The sequence below is a fragment of the Microcebus murinus genome, chromosome 9 (genome assembly GCF_040939455.1).
Source record: "Microcebus murinus isolate Inina chromosome 9, M.murinus_Inina_mat1.0, whole genome shotgun sequence".
Lineage (NCBI taxonomy): Eukaryota > Metazoa > Chordata > Mammalia > Primates > Cheirogaleidae > Microcebus > Microcebus murinus.
Window position 1 is genome coordinate 51,280,306 of NC_134112.1, and position 17,650 is coordinate 51,297,955.

General features: G+C 38.6%; 1 protein-coding gene across 1 annotated transcript in view; it reads right to left on the minus strand.

Moving 5' to 3' along the window:
• Positions 1–7,263: 7,263 nt before the first annotated feature.
• Positions 7,264–17,650, minus strand: part of GRM3 (glutamate metabotropic receptor 3) — a 219,878-nt gene continuing 209,491 nt past the window's right edge. The window contains exon 6 of the mRNA XM_012779525.3: positions 7,264–8,259. Coding sequence (XP_012634979.1) covers positions 8,186–8,259 — 74 coding nt within the window. The 3' untranslated portion in view covers positions 7,264–8,185. The remainder of the gene's footprint in view (positions 8,260–17,650) is intronic.

Here is a 17,650-nt window from a genome sequence, read left to right on the forward strand (position 1 = left end):
TCTCTGTTTCATTTACTTATCCTCTGATCTTTGTTATTTTCTTCCTTCTGCTAACTTTGGGATTAGTTTGTTCTTTTTTTCTAATTCCTTTAGGTGTAAAATTAGGTTGTTTATTTGATATAAGTGTTTATTGTTTTAAACTTCCCTCTTAGAACTGCTTTTGCTGCATCCCATAAGTTTTGGTATGTTGTATTTTCATTTTTGTTTCTCTCAAGACATTTTTAAATGTCCCCCTTTTTAATTTCTTCTTTGACCAAATAGTTGTTCAGGAGCATATTGGCTAATTTTCTATGATTCTTCCTATTGCTTTCTGGTTACATATCATTGTAGTCAAATATTTGATGTGACTTCAGTCTTCTTAAATTTTTCAAGACTTGTTTTGTAGTCTGACATATGATCTATCCTAGATAATGTTCTATGTGCACTTGATAAGAATGTATATTCTGTTGCTGTTGGGTGGAATGTTCTGTATGTGTCTGTTAGATCCATTTGGTCTAAAGTATAGTTCAAATCCAATGTTTCCATATTGATTTTCTGTGTGTATGATCTGTTCAATAATGAAAGTGTGGTATTGACATCTATTATTATCTATTTTTATGTTTCAGCCTATGTCTCCCTTCAGATCTTGATGTTTGCTTTATATATTTAGGTGTTCTGATGTTGGGTGCATATGTTTTTAATCATTATATCCACTTGATGAATTGACCTCTTTATCACTATATAATTACCTCCTTTGTCTCTTTCTACAGTTTTTGACCTAAAGTCTATTTTCTCTGAAATAAGTACAGCTACCCCTGTTCTCTTTTTGTTTACATTTGTTTATAATATCTTTTCCATTCCTTCATTTTCAGTTTATAAATTTCCTTTAAGGTGAAGTGAATTTCTTGTAGACAGCATATAGTTGGATCTCTTTTTAAAATCCGTTAAGCCACTTTATGCCTTTTGATGGGAGAATTTAATCCATTTCCATTAAAAGTAATTATTGATAGGGAAGGACTTACTAGTTCCCTTTTATTAATTGTTCTGTGGTTGCTTCATAAATTCTTTGTCCCTTTCCTCATTTATTATTTTCTCCCTTTGTAGTGTGAGTGAGTTCCTGTAGTAGTATGCTTTGGATCTTTTTATGTTTTGGGAATCTATTATAGACTTTTGTTTTGCAGTTACCTTGAAGCTTATATAAAACATCTTATACTTATAATTGGCTATTTTAAGCCAATAAAAACTTAACTTTGATTGTATATATAAAATTTGCATTTTTATTTACCCTACTCCCACGTTTTATGTATTCATGTCACAATTTTCATTTTTTAAAAAATTTTTAGCCTTAAGAAACTATTGTAGCTTTAGTTGTTTTTAATAGTTTGAAATAACTTTTATACTAAAGACATCATTGATTGATTCACTAACATTATAGAATTAGAGTATTTTGGATTTGATAATGTACTTACTTTTACCAAAGGGTTTTATACTTTCATATGTTTTCATGTTACTAATTAGCATCCTCTTCCTTCAGTTGGAAGAACTCCCTTTAGCATTTCTTATAAAGCAGTAACAAAACTCTCACAGATTTTGTTTGCCTGAGAAATGGTAACAAACTCTCAAAGCTTTTATTTTTCTGAGAAAGTTTTTTTTTTTTTTTTTTTTTTGAGACAGAGTCTTGCTTTGTTGCCCAGGCTAGAGTGAGTGCTGTGGCGTCAGCCTAGCTCACAGCAACCTCACACTCCTGGGCTCAAGCAATCCTCCTGCCTCAGCCTCCCGAGTAGCTGGGACTACAGGCATGCGCCACCACGCCCGGCTAATTTTTTCTATATATATTAGTTGGCCAATTAGTTTCTTTCTATTTATAGTAGAGATGGGGTCTCGCTCTTGCTCAGGCTGGTTTCGAACTCCCGACCTCGAGCAATCCGCCCGCCTCGGCCTCCCAGAGAGCTAGGATTACAGGCGTGAGCCACCGCGCCCGGCCGTTCTGAGAAAGTTTTTAACTACCCCTTCATTTTTCAAAGACAAGGTTGCTGAGTATGGTATTCTTGACTGACAATATTTTTTTCTTTTAGGATTTTGACTATATCATCCCATTCCCTTCTGGCCTACAAGGTTTCTGCTGAAAAATCTGATAATCTTAAGGAGGTTCCCTTGTGTGTAACAATTTGCTTTCCCTTAGCTGCTTTCCACACTCTATTTTTATCTTTAACTTTTAATTATAATGTACCTTGAGGTGGGTTTCTTTCATTTCATCTTACTTGGTGTCTTTTGGGCTTCCTGGGTCTGTCTCCTTCCCTAGGCTTGGGAAGTTTCCTACCATTATTTCTTTGACTATGTTTTATTTCCAGTTTTTCTCTCTTTCTCCTCCTTCTGGCACACTAAGAATGTGTATGTTATTATACTTTATGGTGTCCCATAAGTCTCTTAGTCTATCTTCACTCTTTTTCATTCATTTGCTTTTTTGCTCTTCAGATTGTGTGTTTTCCAGTGATCTGTTTTTGACTTCACTGATCCTTTCTTCTGCTTGATCTAGTTTGCTCTTGAACCCTTCTATTGAATTTTTCAATTCAGCTATAGTATTCACCAGCTCTATGATTTCTGTTTGGTACTTTTTCATGCTTTCTGTTTATTGAAATTCTCAGTTTGTCTTTGCATTATTTTCCTTACCTTGGTGCATATCATTATGACCATTATTTTGAATTCCTTGTTGGATAAATCACATATCTAAACTTCACTAGGATCAGTTTCTGGAGTTGTATCTTGTTCTTTTATTTGGAATATAATACCCTTGTGGCTTAATTTCCTTGACTCTCTGTGTTGGTATCTGTGCATTTTATAAGACAACTACCTTCCCAAGTTTTTCAGACTGGCTTCTTATAGAAGGATCTCACTAATTCATCTGGCCAGAAATTTTAAGTTGCTTCTCAAATTTCTGTGTGTGTTCAGACTGTTCTCTCAGTTTATGGTGAGAGAATGTGTCATATCCTGTCACTACATCAAGACTGGTAAGGTAGAAGCGAGACTCCTTAGATGTAGCTGGAAAGGTTGGGGTATTGAGTGTGTATGTTTGTTTTAGTTCCTTCTGTCTTCATGGTGAAGCTGGGCATGGGTGTTTATCTCCCATCTTTTACACTAAGCTGGGGAGATATGTGGCAAAATGCCTGTCTTCATGTTCAGGTTGCACCCTCTGATGCTGGGAAGATGGCTACTGAAAATTGGTTTGTTTGCCTCTTTGTTTTCCGTGGTCTAAGGCCATTAATAAATGCAAAACCCCATTGAACTCCCAAAGCTAGGTCATTAGGGAGGCAGTTCCTTGGATGGGAGATATTGACATTTTGGTACTTGATGTATGGCCAAACTCCTTCCAAGAAGAAAGGGTCAACTTGTATTTATCACTGGGAAAGCCAGAGGAAAAGCTCCAAACTCTGGCTCTGGCTGCCATAAGGCTATTGTTTATTTGTCCTATTAGCTCCCCAATGCAAGTTCATCAGAAGCCAGGCCATTAAATAGCCACCGGCACTATGTGCCATAAGTTCCTTCTGAAGATAAAATGGTAGCTTCATGCTCCTGCCACTTTTTTGCACTGCTCCAAGTGGGTGTAGCCCTTGGAAGTGTTTCTGTGCTTGTTTAAAACCACCTCTTTGCTCTGTCATCTAGGGAGACTCACCTATGCCTAGTCTTCTCTGCTCTAGAGCTAAGAGGTTTAGGATGGAGTCCTTTGAGAGGTAGCTCTAAATGTTGGGGCACCCAATGTGTAGTATAAACTCCTTCTGGGAAGAACAGACAGCTGCATTTTTAAAGTCCCTTCTCTGCTCCCAGGGATGAAGCTTCTGGAAGTGCTTATGCATGTATATAAAACTGCCAGTATTTTTCCTGTGGTCTTACTTCTTTCTGCTCCCAGAGCTAGGATGTTTAGAGGATGAAGTACCTTGAGTAGAAGCTATAAAAGTAGAGCACTGGATGTACAGACAAACTCCTTTGAAGAGGGATTAAAAGACCTGGAGTTATCACTGGGGAAAATGGACAGAGGAGGCTGGAAAAGTGCCAATCTGCTTCTTAGGCTAGCGGTGGGTTAATATTTATCTGCCCCTTTAATTCCCTGATGCAAATTAGTTAGAAGCTAGGTTTCCAAATAGCCACTGGAAGAGTGTGTTATAAACCCCTTCCAGGGAGAAATGGGGCTAAATTTAAGCCCCTTCTCTGTACTGCTCCTGGGGGATGGAGCCTTCAAAAGTGCTTGTTTGCCCATATAAAATGTCACTTTTGCCCCGTGGTCTAGAGAGTCATGTATATGCCAGTCCCCTCTGTTCCCAGAGACAGGAGGTTCAGGATGCAGTCCCTTTGGTGAAAGCTATAAAATTTGGGGTGCTCAATGTGTGAACAAACTCCTTCCAGGAGGGATGAATAGACTTGGAGTTATTTCTGGGGCAAACTGGGAGAAGAGGCTCGAGAAGTACTGATTTCCTTCTCAGGCTGCCAGTGAGCTATTATGTCTCTGTTAACTCCCAATGCAAGTTAGTTAGAAGCCAGGCTGCCAAGTAGCCACTGGAAGAATGTGTCCTCTCCAGGGAGACAGGGGGCTGCATTTTTAAAGCCCCTTCTCTTTATGTCTTCTGAGGCATGAAGCCCCTAGAAGTACTTGCATGCCTGTTTAATACTGCTGCCTTTTTCCTATGATCTAGAGAGACTCATGTGTCTAATCCCTTCTGTTCCCAGAGTTGGTGAATTAAAAGCCATATCATGGAGAACCTTAGAGTTAGGGTGGTGTAGGTGAGGTCTAAACCCTCCTCTCCACAGGAGAAGCTGGTTGATGCGGATTCCTTTCCCTATTTTATGGTGCAGTGCTGGGGGCGGGGGCTGTGCCAGAGTGAGCCTCAGCTTTTCCTATCCACTCAGTGTGGGTGTTTTCTCAGTTGCCTGGTAGGTAGGAGTCTCTCAACTGGTCTCTGACTCTCAGAGGGAATTGATCTGTGAATAGATTTTTTTGGTACATTCGTGGGTGGAGGGAGAGTCAGGAGCTTCCTATTCTGCCATGTTGTTAACGTCGCCTTGATATATATATATATTTTTTTATGAGTGGGATACATCATTCTGTTTGGGTTATTTCAATTCAGAAAGTTTTTGCAAAAGTGGATTGGCTCAAGCAGTTTAATATTCTGGAAGGATGAAATGTTACTGGATTTCAAAAAAGAAAACAACAAAGAAATCAACAAAAAACCATTTGCTTGAAATGGCTATGTAAAATAAAAGATTTTATAGCTGCTATTTTCCATACATATATTGAATGTTTTTTAAAAAATACTTCTATAGATGACATGTTAGATGATGTACTTTCTAATAAGAAACAAGGCTTGTGGCAAGGAAAAAGAAAATGATGAGAACTGTCAGTTAATGCATTTTCAGGGCATGAATACAGTGGGCATAGATCAAAAACCAGCTCCCAAAACACAGTTTTCTGAAGATTCATACACAAGCCTAATTGTCTGGTTTAAAAAGATCCATGATCTGTTTGATTGTTTGAGGCATCAGGCAGGTCTCTGCACAACGCATCTGATACTGCCTTCTTCAGACTGTCACATTCCATCAGTGGATTGAGTTTATTTTCTCTCCCATCAGCCTTCCGCAGCCTTTATCCTGAGCAGATGCTCATTCTGAACAGCTTATCTAGCACTCCTGCCAGTTTCAGTCACAGCAGGATTCATTTTTGTCATTTAGTACTGTTGAATCCATTACCCATATACCCTACTACACTCTCCAAATTCCAGGTTCTTATTTGGATGTGGGAATTCAGAGACTGGTGAACACTGTTGTCTTTGAGCATCTTGTAGGTTTTGGTTTGATTGATTGGGTTGTTGATTCAAAGGCACCCAGGAGGAAGAGAAGAATTTCTGACTCCTTTATTTCCTTCAAGGCCAGTCCTCTTGGCTTTGGTGCACCTGTTCATTATTTTTGGATGTTTAAAAATAGAATCATCATGTGTTGATTATTCAGGCCCTGACTATTTAGCCTGTGGGTCCTTCATTCATATCTTTTTTTTTTTTTTTTTTTTTGATACAGAGTCTCACTTTGTTGCCCAGGCTAGAGTGAGGGCCATGGCATCAGCCTAGCTCACAGCAACCTCAAACTCCTGGGCTTAAGCAATCCTACTACCTCAGCCTCCTGAGTAGCTGGGACTACAGGCATGCGCCACCATGCCTGGCTAATTTTTTCTATATATATTAGTTGGCCAATTAATTTCTATCTATTTATAGTAGAGACGGGGTCTCGCTCTTGCTCAGGCTGGTTACGAACTCCTGACCTCGAGCAATCTGCCCACCTCAGCCTCCCAGAGTGCTAGGATTACAGGAGTGAGCCACCGCACCCGGCCAATATATCCTTGATTCTCTTCTTTCCCTGTACTGTTTTCCTTGGTCATTGCCATTAAAATATTTTCCAGCCTTTATGCTTCTTAAAGTTAAGGACTATGTCTTATTCATCTTTTCTTTTTTGTATGAATAGTGGCCCCCAAAAGGATCTGTCTCCATCCTAATCCCCTGAACCTGAGAATGTTACTTTCTTTGAATAAAAGGGCCTTTATAGATGTAAATAAGTTAAGAATCTCAGGATGAGATCATCCTATATTATCCATGTTGGCCCTAAATCCAATGACGAGTGTCCTTGTAAGACACACACAGAGGACAAGACAGACACAGAAGAGCAGGTGATGTGAAGATGGAGATAGTGATTGGAGCAATGTGGCCACAAGCCAAGGAAGCTGACAACCATCAGAAGCTAGAAAAGGCATGGAATGAATTCTCCCTTAGATCCTCTGAGGGAGTGTGGCCCTCCTGATACTTTAAGTTCAGACTTCTGGCCTCCATAAGGTATGAGAAAACAAATTTTTGTTATTTTAAGCCACCCAGTTTCTACTAACTTCTGCCACCAGCCACAGGAAGCTAAATCGTGCTCCATCCATGGTACCTGGCACAGGATCTGGCACACAGTGAGGTTCTCAGTAAATTTTCCTATGTTAATAAATGGTTTGTGACTTAAAGGTTGACAGAAATGGGACAGGACATGGTAAGAATAAGCCAGAGTTAGCTTATCCACTGCTTTCCCTGTTCACTCCTTTATTTAGGCTAGCAAAATATTTGAGTTTAGTGACAAACCTGTGCTGGAGCATTAGTACTAGTACTTTGGAAAAGCACTGGTAAATAGACAGCCTGCAAACTTATTGCCTCATTCAGCTATAAGTCGTGGGAGTGATTTTGCAGAGAAATGGCAAGATGCTTTGCACATCCCTTTCCTAGTAATTCAGGTTGTTTTTGGACATGAGAGCCATCCAGGCTTCCCTGGAAGTGACAGTCTCTGCATTCAGAATGTAGAAACCCTCTCCTCCTTACCTGAGAGCCCTATTTGGGAAACTCTCGGCCATCATACAGATGTGGCCTTAGAAAACCAACATGTGTATGGTCATCTGGCCACTGAATTGGTTTGATATTTATGGTATCCTCTCCAGTCAATTTCTGATCATTGTGATCTGCAAATGAGTCTAGATCTGCTCATGCCTCTCCAGCAGTGTAACAGCTTGAGTCCCAAGTGTGTGTGGATGTGAAGAGAAAACACAGTTAGATAATTTCTTCCAACATTAAAAGTAGAAATGATTTGAAGTCCACATATTCAAATTACCTCCAGTGATTCAAAAAGAACAAACCATTATCCACCATGCTGGAAAACCTTGAAGGTTTTATTCTCAATATCTTTACATTAATACAGATGCTTTTTATTTTGTGCTGAGAAAATCAATCCGTTACACATAATGTAACTTTAATATACAACATAGAAACTCATCCTAAATTAGTTACAACAAGGACCTACAAAAAACTTCATAGGAAAAAAAGTTACCTAATATTGCCACCGTATTTTTTTTTTTTTTTTTTTTTTTAGTAGACTGACCCTGTCAGACCCTGTCACCAATGCTCAGCTCTGTAAACAATGGTTATTTCCATGTTCTGGGGGGAACTGTTAATAATAGGGACACTAGAATCAGCCTAGAAAGTTCTGTCACATCACTATATACTGTACAGTCCTCAAAAATAATTTATTGTACTGTTTCTAAAAAAAGGTACTAGGGTTCTTTTGCTCTGCTGCCGCATTCTGGAGCTGCACGTGAGCACTTTTGTCTAACAGTCTAAAAACACGAAAACTGAACTGCAATTCACAATCACAGAGATGAGGTGGTGGAGTCGAGGACTTCCCGCCCGTTGCACACCGTTGGGACATACGTGCTTGCAGAGGCTGGAAAACAAAGTGGGACAGAATGTTCAAAGTTAGTCAAGTGGGCCAAATAGGTAATGGCATGCATAATACCAGACATTAGGCTAAAATTAAGAACACAATTTGGCTTTGGAAAATGCTAAATGATTTAATGCTGTAGTAGGTCAACTTTCTAAATATGTTCTGCTCAAAATTAGTTTGCATCCTGGAATATAACCTCCACTAATGTCATCCCTCTTGGAGACAGAATTTATAAGCATAATTACTGTTGAAAGAAGTCACTTATGAGGTGAAAATTAGCTCTGGTCATCTATAAACCGGTTAAAATACAATGTGTAAAATTGAAAGCTTACTGTAATTTTCTTATAGATTATTACGTTATTTGCTATTTTCAATACCTTAATTATTAATAGTTTTCTCTGGTCAGAGATAACTCTTATGTATTCCCATTAGTCATCTGTGAACTCTACCACCTTAGAGAATAGTTTGATATATTTTCATTGTTCAAGTGGATAACCTCAGTGAAAATGCTAGTGAGGCCTGGGGTTCTGAGAGCTTCAATTTCATAACAGTTCTCAGAAAGAAGACATTCCAAAGGGATGATGATGATGCCCTTGTTAATGACAATACTGACAACAGTGTCATGGTGTGTATATAAAACAGGGATGTTTTATATATATTCATTGTTTTTATGACACTTAGTTTTCCCAGATACAACTCTTAGCTGTTAACTTGTTGTTGGTAAAGTTTTGTTTTTATGAGAAGTCTAGGTACAGATAAATAATATCTATTTAACCCTGAATACTTCCCCTCCCTGCCTGACTGAATGAGGACAAAAGAAAGAACCCCATTCTCTGTGGTATGAAACCATGTAGCCAAGAGAACAGGTTAAACAGATGGCCTTCTATTACTTTTATGGTCTCTCTACATTCCATCCATTGGCCTATCTGGATACATTCTGACCAGTAGGAGCTGATCCTCTGGCTACTTGACCACAGCCCTGATCAAATTAACCAGTTATCTGTCCTATTGTTTAAAAGCACATCTCACAGTTAATTAGCAGATAAACTAATTTCATGCTAAAGTGTTCACACCTGATAGTGGTTATATTCTTGCCTCATGAATTTGCATCTTGCATAGGAATTTCTTTAAATATGAAGGAATAACTAATTATAAAATTTGAGATTATATGGCATTCAGTGGGGGAACATTCACCATATTTGGTGGGCTGACATCTTTCAGTAGGTCTACCATTAGGGAATCTACAGCTCCTCAATTTTGCATTGATTACTTGGCTAGGTATGTGAGAAAATCTATAGAGTCATGTCTGTGTGGCTGCCTAAAGCTACTGTGGAGTTGTGTGACATGCTAACTCTTTTGGAGATATTTTTTCCTTTTATCACTGTTAAGATCGGGTTCAATTTTCTTTATAATATGAGCCCACTAAAAGCTACTGTATTTTTAAGGGCAGGAATGGCATAAATCTACATTTCCTGAAACTTCTACAGTGAAGAAAGTTTTAACATGGTGTGTGCTAGATAAATACTTGATGGAAACTGGTGGTGATAATAATTCCAAACGTGAAGGCTTTATTCTTTGAAATGTTTTAATTGGATAAAGTACATTCATGTATTTCATCTAATTCCAGCTTCATTGAAGCCAGGTGAGGTAAGAGAAAGACCAAGACAAAGTGAAATTCAAATCATATGTCACAGGAAACTTAGGAGAGCACCCTAAGCTATTCAATAGGTATTGTTTCTGCAGACCCTTGTATCCAGCTGCCTACTTGACATCTTCATGTGTATGTTTAATACACATTTAAAAATCAGTGATTAGAGCAGAACTCTTGATTCCCTAACCTGTCCCCAATTGGCCTTCCTTGCCTCAGTGAGTGATCTCACCATCTGGCCAATTACCCAAACCAAAAGTCTAAAATTTATGTTTCATTCTTTTTTTGCTCCTGCCCCCACGTCAAACCTATCATCAGGTCCAATCAACTCTATATTTATACCAACTACTTCTATCTTTGCATTCACCACCTGGGCCAACCCACCATTATCTTTCTCCTGACCAATGCCATGGCTTGTGCCACTGGCATGTCTGTTTCCATTCTTGCCTTTTTTGTGACCCATTCTCTGTACAGCAGTCAGAGTATTTTTAAATATCACTCATCTACCTACACACCTCTGATGGCTTCCCTTTGTGCTAGCTCTTTATTCTGGCTCATAAATCCCAGTGTGATTTGGACTTCACCAATCTTTGTGTTCACTTTGTTCCAAATTTTCTCTTTCCCTTCCTGCTTTTGTTTTGAAACACAGCGCATCTGTTTCTCAACTTTATGCCTTTGCAGTAGGTTTTGCCTCTGCTAGGAATGTTCTTCCCTATGATCATGTATCTGACTCCTCTTTGTCATCCATATCATCTTCTCAAGCTGTCATCAGGCCATTTGATCTAAAATAGGGCCAGTCAGTTACTTTCTTTCACAAAACATAGTTTTGAAACTCAGCCAATTCAATTGTTGCTGCCTGTTTTTTTTTGCTTATTGTTATTATTTTTTTTGTTAGTGCCCTACATTCTTGATCAGAAAATATGCAATGGTTTTGCTTGTTTATTTTGTTTATTTTTATCCCTAGTGCTGGCCATGGAATATACTCTCTATAAATATTTCCTGAATGATCATACAAATGTTTGCATTTCAAAGAATGAAGAAACCAATAGAAGTTTCAAGAAGGAAATAATCTTTTAACTAAAAGAAATGATCAGCAAATGTGGGGCCTGTGGGCAGCCTTATTTTCAGACAGATGGGCTTTTCTGTTTTTCAAGCCACATTGTGGTAATGACCATCAAACTACCCTTGCAAAGAGAACTGGCTCAGGTGTGAGCTCCCATAGCAGGCATGTTGCCTTTGATATTTTGACTAATCTCTTTATCTTTTCCAGGATCAAGTTTTATTATTTCTGTGCAGGTTTTTCATTTTCAGGGATTGAAGAGAAATGTGTCATGGGGGTAAGTCTAGGAGAACTAAGGACTTGTATGCCAATGCCCCTAGCCATGTACCTTGGACTAGTCTAATATTCTCTCTACTTGCATTTAAGATTTTATCAGAAACCTACTCTGATATTCCCCATCCTGTTGTGGAACTTGATGTAATATTATTCTTTGAAGTGTACTCTTATAGTTGGCTTGCTCATTGCATTCTAATTTCTTAAAAATTGGGTGAATTTTGACAATCTAGGTAAGGAGTACAAGGCTAGATGCACAGAAAATCATCAAGTTCTAGTTTAAAACAGTCTTCTACTCTGCACCCCATGGATATCATTATGGAAGTTAATAGAATAACTTTGAGTTATCTACCTGCTTCATAGGGACATTAAAGGGAACACCGTATGTCAAGAATGTCTGATTTCTTTGAGAGAAAGATAATACAAATTTAAGGCCTTCTTAAAAGAAATAACAACAGCAAAACTCACAAGACTCTTTTTGTAGCTATTTATTCCCCTAAACAATTTTTAGTGTGTTGAAGGGAACTCTAACTTGTATTTTTCTGTTTCTTTTATACAATTGCATTTATAGCTTTTGCCAATGTGTTTTATTATTTCAAAATATTCTCATTTTTGTACATGACGCTGAATATAGTACATTATTGTTTTATGAGTTTACTATCTCAATTACTTTGCCTTTCATAAATATTTTACATATGCTTCCCATATTAGCCCTATTGTTCCCTAAGGTAGTAAAATATGTAGAAGGGCAAAGTACTGCCATTTTTTTGTTTGTATGTTTGTGATGAGCTTTTTCTATTATTCTGATGAAATTCTCTTGGGATTTTTAATAAGGTAAGTTTAGCACATTTTCTTAAGTACAGTTAAGCAGATTTCTATAATCATCTTTTCTGCCAGAAATAAGAGGCATGTAGTCTTATTTTTGGCTTTCCTGGGACTTGGGGTGAGTAGCAGTTATTAGTTACTCTAGACTAAGGTGGTGATTTTTGCCATTCAAAATAAAAACTGAAGGTAACTGAAAAAGACCTTGTAAGTTCCACCATTGATCACAAAAGGGCAATTCACAGCCATCAAAAGGCATACTTTGCTCCACAAACTGGTGAAATATTGGAGATCAATGTAGTCATCAAGTGGCAGCTTTTTCTGTTCTTTGAAATCTACTTCTCTTCCACCAGTAATGCATGGGCTGGCTAGGCTTTGGGGGAAATTACTCTATTTTTTTAGGTAATTGGGCCCTCAATCAATGCTAAACATATTTACTTAATAGATTTTTATGGATGCTAAGTCTGTTAGTCAATTTAGTGGCTAAGACTGGTTCCTGAGAATCAGTGTGTTACTATAACTGTATAATACATCAGACTTGGAAAAAATAAAACAAACATTTCAACAGAACAGACATTCCAGTTTGCTCCCATCTGTTCCATTTCCTTGTTCCCAGTGACCCTAAACAATTTTTCCCAGGATGTTTGCTAGTTTAGATATTTTAATATTATGGTAATGAAATCCAGTTTTCACCAGCTGTTTGGTGCCTTGCTGTGCTGCTTAATCGTTGGGTCTGTTTTCTTACTCATCATCTTAATTTTACTTGTGCTAAGGTCCCTTGGTCTCATTCCAGGAGACGCTCTTCTTGTGGTTCATATATGTCGTCTGGGCAGATGATGATACTACTGTCATACTGGTTTGGTATTCTTGCTATGTTAGAGATCTCACAGTGGTGGAAGGCAAAGAATTCATTAAGAAATATGGACTGAATTCTTAGGCATTGTTTTCCCTTTATGACCCAAGTAATGGTCTTACACTGTTAAAAGTAGATTGAAGATCATCATATTTATTATGCTGCAGGGTAAAAATGAAAATCTACAAACCCAAACTTGGTTTTCAAGTGTGGAATTAGAACTGTATGAAAGCAAAGACTTCTTCATTCAGTGATACTCTTCTTGTGAGATAAGATTCATAGAAAGAGAAGATATGTCATGGATCTTTTTTATAACCCATGATACAACTTACTTATCAACAGAAATTGCACTAGTCTGTTTTCTATTTCTATAACATAATATCACAGACTGGGGAAATTATAAAGAATAGAGATTTATTTAGCTCGTGGTTCTGGAGGCTGGGAAGTCCAAGAGAACGGCACTGGACATCTGGTGTGGGCCTTCCTCTGCATCATGACATTGTTGGAGGCATCACAAGGTGAGACACAGCAAGCTCAGGTCTCTCTTCCTCTTCTTATGAAGTTATGAGTTCCATCATGGGAGCCCCACTCTGATCACCTTATCTAATTCTAATTACCTCCCAAAGGCACCACCTCCAATCAACACATGCATTTGGGGATTAAATTTCCAACACATGAAGTTTGGGGGACACATTCATACCACAGCAGTCATCAATTTCTCTCTCTCCATTGTTGCTGCATCATGCTGTTTTTTTCCTAAATCACGTTCTTTTACTCTGTTCTCCCTTCCTCAAAAACACAAAAGTGAATGCCCAATAAATATTTGGTAAATTAAATAAATCAATTTTTTCATGCTGTTCTATCAATTCTGCATTCTTCTCATTGCCTAATATCTCTAGTTTCTCCTCCTTTCTATCCAAATGTGGTTTCATACAAGGATCAGAAAGTCATTCACACCGAGACTCAAATAACTAATATGAGCTGCATGTGCTACTACACATAGGGATAAAAGTCTGAAGCTGTACGTGTTAAACTCTAATAAAATAAGTCAGGCATTAGTCCTTTCTAGTGGAGCTAATCTGTTAGCTTCCCCTTCAAATTATGTACAGTACCTAAACACTTTATTAGCTTCCACTGCTATCACCCTGGTCTAAACCACCAACATTTGGACAATACAATAGCCTCCTAAGTGATCTCTCTGCTTGCTCTCTGTGTTATATCATGCCAAAACAGCCAAAAATGATGCTTTTCAAGTCAAGTCATGCCACACCTGTGATGAATCCCTTCTAGTGCTTTCCCATTTCTTTCAATAGAAGAGCAACATCCTTAGAGTGACCTCTAAAGTCCTCCATGATCTTCTCCCTGTCTGCCCTCATCTCCTCTCACTTTTACCCTTTTACCACACTGGCCTCTTTGATGTCCTCTTAATTTTAGGTCTTTACATTTGCTGTTCCCCCTGCCTGGAATGTCTGTATGTCAGATGTTGTCGAGGCTCACTTCCTTCATTTCCTGTATGTCTCTGCTCAAATGCCACTTTATCGGGCCTTCCCTGGCCACTCCATAAAAAATAGTAACCATCTCCAGTCCCACTGTGCCTCCTTTGTCCATTCCCCATATTAGTTTCTCCACATTACACATTAACAGCTGATACATTATGCATTATTGGTTCTCTCTCTGTGTCCCTCCTCTGGCCCACTGCAGACGCTGTGAATGCAGAATTTGTCTTTTTTGCTCATTACTATGTCCCCAGTGCTTACAGCTAAACCTATGTCCAAAAGTTTCTTTAATGAATGAGTGAACTGATGATTGGTCACATCAGCAGGACTGGTCATCTACTTGGTGAGGGGACCCTCTCCCAAAGCCTCTGAAATTATACTGGGTAGGGCAGACCCACTCCACCCCATTATATGTTTTTTCATATGGATAAGGATTTTCATCCTATATGGGCACACCAATCTCTCCAGTTAGAGGTGTTCTCCAGAGAATTTCACCAAAAGTTAAAAAAAAAGTAAGGAAGAGAAATAGAGTATAATAAATTGATATTAGACCTTTTGCTTTGTTTAAGGAATTAAGCATCTGAAACTAATATACAAGCAATAGTTCCTCATATACATATTTTCTTTTTAAGGTTAGCACATCTACGTAGTTCTGAGCATAGTACCATGTTCCCAAAGACATTTCATAAATTTGGGATTATGTGAAAATGCATATGACTGTAGGTACTGCACATACTATATTGAACTCTCTGATTCAGGAACTCTTTCTGAGTTTGCATTCTGTTCAAATGTACAGGATGGAAGAGGAAACTATGCAATGTAATTTAATTCAAGAAAGTGATAATTGCTTTTAAATACCACTTAAATGCTTTAAATACCACTTAATGGGAGGAGTTATGTTTTTGACATAAATATTTAGCCAGTCAACACTAACAATATTCCTTTATTTGTCTTCATCAAATCACATTTCCTGAGAAGCTTTGTGGGTAGCTCCCTGGAAGATCATGCCTTCTCTGTGAGCAGCTTGGTGGTGTAGACCTTGGGGTCTTAGATGGGCATGATTTAAACTGTTGAGCTCCCTGACATGGGGCTTTTGAGAATAATACAAGTGTGTACCCAGGCTGATAGAACAAAATGCCATTAGGTATGGAGCTGAAGGGAAAGCTTTTAACTTAAAAAAAAATCATTGAATTTGCAGATGTTAAGATTCTCATTGTCAGAATAGTCACTGAGCTGAATTTTGTAACTGAGCTGAGGCAGAAAAGCCAAAGAGGCCATATAGGAGCTTTTGAGACTTCAGTTACCAAATTCCTTAAAGTATCTAATGGTAGTTTTCTCATCTAGAAATGAGGGCTGTAGTTTTCTCATCTAGAAATGTGGTTATTAGGATAAACGTTCCTTAGCAGCCCTCCCAGCTCCAATCTTTGTGGTCACTGTTATTAAGGAAGGCGGGATATATTTGCTTGGGGAAAACCTAATGAAATATTAAATATAAAAACAAAATTATTTAAGGTTTGTTAAAAGGCAATTGTGAGACAAATACAAGGGCCATATTAAACAGAGGAAAGGAGAGGTACTAAACATCAATTCTCTAATACATGTAGGGTTACCTGTGATAGCTGGAGACTCTATTTTTCCATCCTCAGTGAGGAAGGGAGTGAAAGGGAGATTCTCAAGAATACTGTGGACTTTCCAAAGAGAAAAACGGGTTGAGATCTATCTGATTTGGATGTTTTAGATATAGTCTGCCCTGGATGCAGCTGGTTTAACCTGCTGAATAGGCTTTTCCTGAATTACCCATTGAAGATTTATGTTTATAATATATTTATGCCTGTGGCAAGAAAGACCTTCAGTTTAGTCTGTGTTATCATATAACTTGCTAATTTTCCTGGCCAGACTAGGACATAGTGTCTATGGGACTCCCTGAACTTAGAGTATGGGCGTGCGATGCTGTTATTCTGCAGTTGCACTGTAGAGGAGAAACTTGGGCGTTATGTGACATGGTATTCTTCTATAAAGTCATCTGCAGACTTCAACAATGGCTTGCCCCCTACTAACTAGGGTATCTTCAAAGGCTCGGCCATTAATAAATACAGCCTTGTCCTCATGCATTTGCTTTCTGTTGCTGTAGCTGTGTGGAAAATTATGCCACGACTCGTGATCTTTTTATACTACTGCTTTTTATAACGTGAAAATACTTTGTAATAAAGAATAATTCTGTTAATTAAGCAGTTCACACATTACCACCCAGACAAGTGACTTTCTGAGCAAGGTTTTGGCAGAGAAATCAATCTCCATATGCCTACAACTCCTTGGGGACCTAAATCCGGGCATCATTAGTTAACAGAAGTCTCTTGGCTGATCTTAATGATAATGACATACATACATCTGAATGATTACCATGAACAAGAGACACACACATCCTCATAGGACCAAGTCTGGGTACATGATAGCTCCAAAGACTATGAGGCAGACTTCATTTCTCACCTCTCCCCAGTCTAGGCTGATACAAAGCCATATTAATGCCAACATTGTCACCTGCATGGCTCCTATAGGGTTTTATGCTGTTTAACCTAATGTGTGCTTCCAGCTTATCTCTTTCGATATTATGTAGTTTTATTTACATTCCCAGCATATGTTCCTGATTGCCTGTCCTTAGGAACCAGCTCTGGGAAGCTCTTTTACTTCTAAAGCTAACAGAATGAAGAATGACCTCTTTTCTTTTTAACCCCAAATACAAAGGATGTTTGCTTATGTGTGTGGGTGTGGGAGCAGCAGTACAAGTATGAGTTTGGAATTTCAGGGTCTCTGAGTTATACTGCCATTAGAAGGAGCATGCCCACTTTTAGTAAATGTTTTCTGAGTGGCCAGGGGCTTCTATGCTGGAAATGCCTTCCCTGGAGGTTGCAGAGGCAGCTTGAGAAATAACTGGATGAGGATGTGGCTACTGGCATCACACGGCAAAGGACTGGAATTCAGAATGCCACTCCCTCTCTGAAACCCTGCTTCCTCCTTGAAGGCCTAAAAAGACCTTCCTGCATTGCACTGATATCAGTGGATGAAGTAGACAAGAATGGTTTGGGCAGAGGTTCTCAAAATATTTCCTTTGGACCACTTCCATTGAACCAGCTGGGGTATCTGTTACAAGCCAGATTTCTGGCCTTTGCCCCAGACCACATGAATCAGATTATCTACGGGTGGGGCCAGGACATCCCCATTTCAAAGAGGTTATTTTTTGT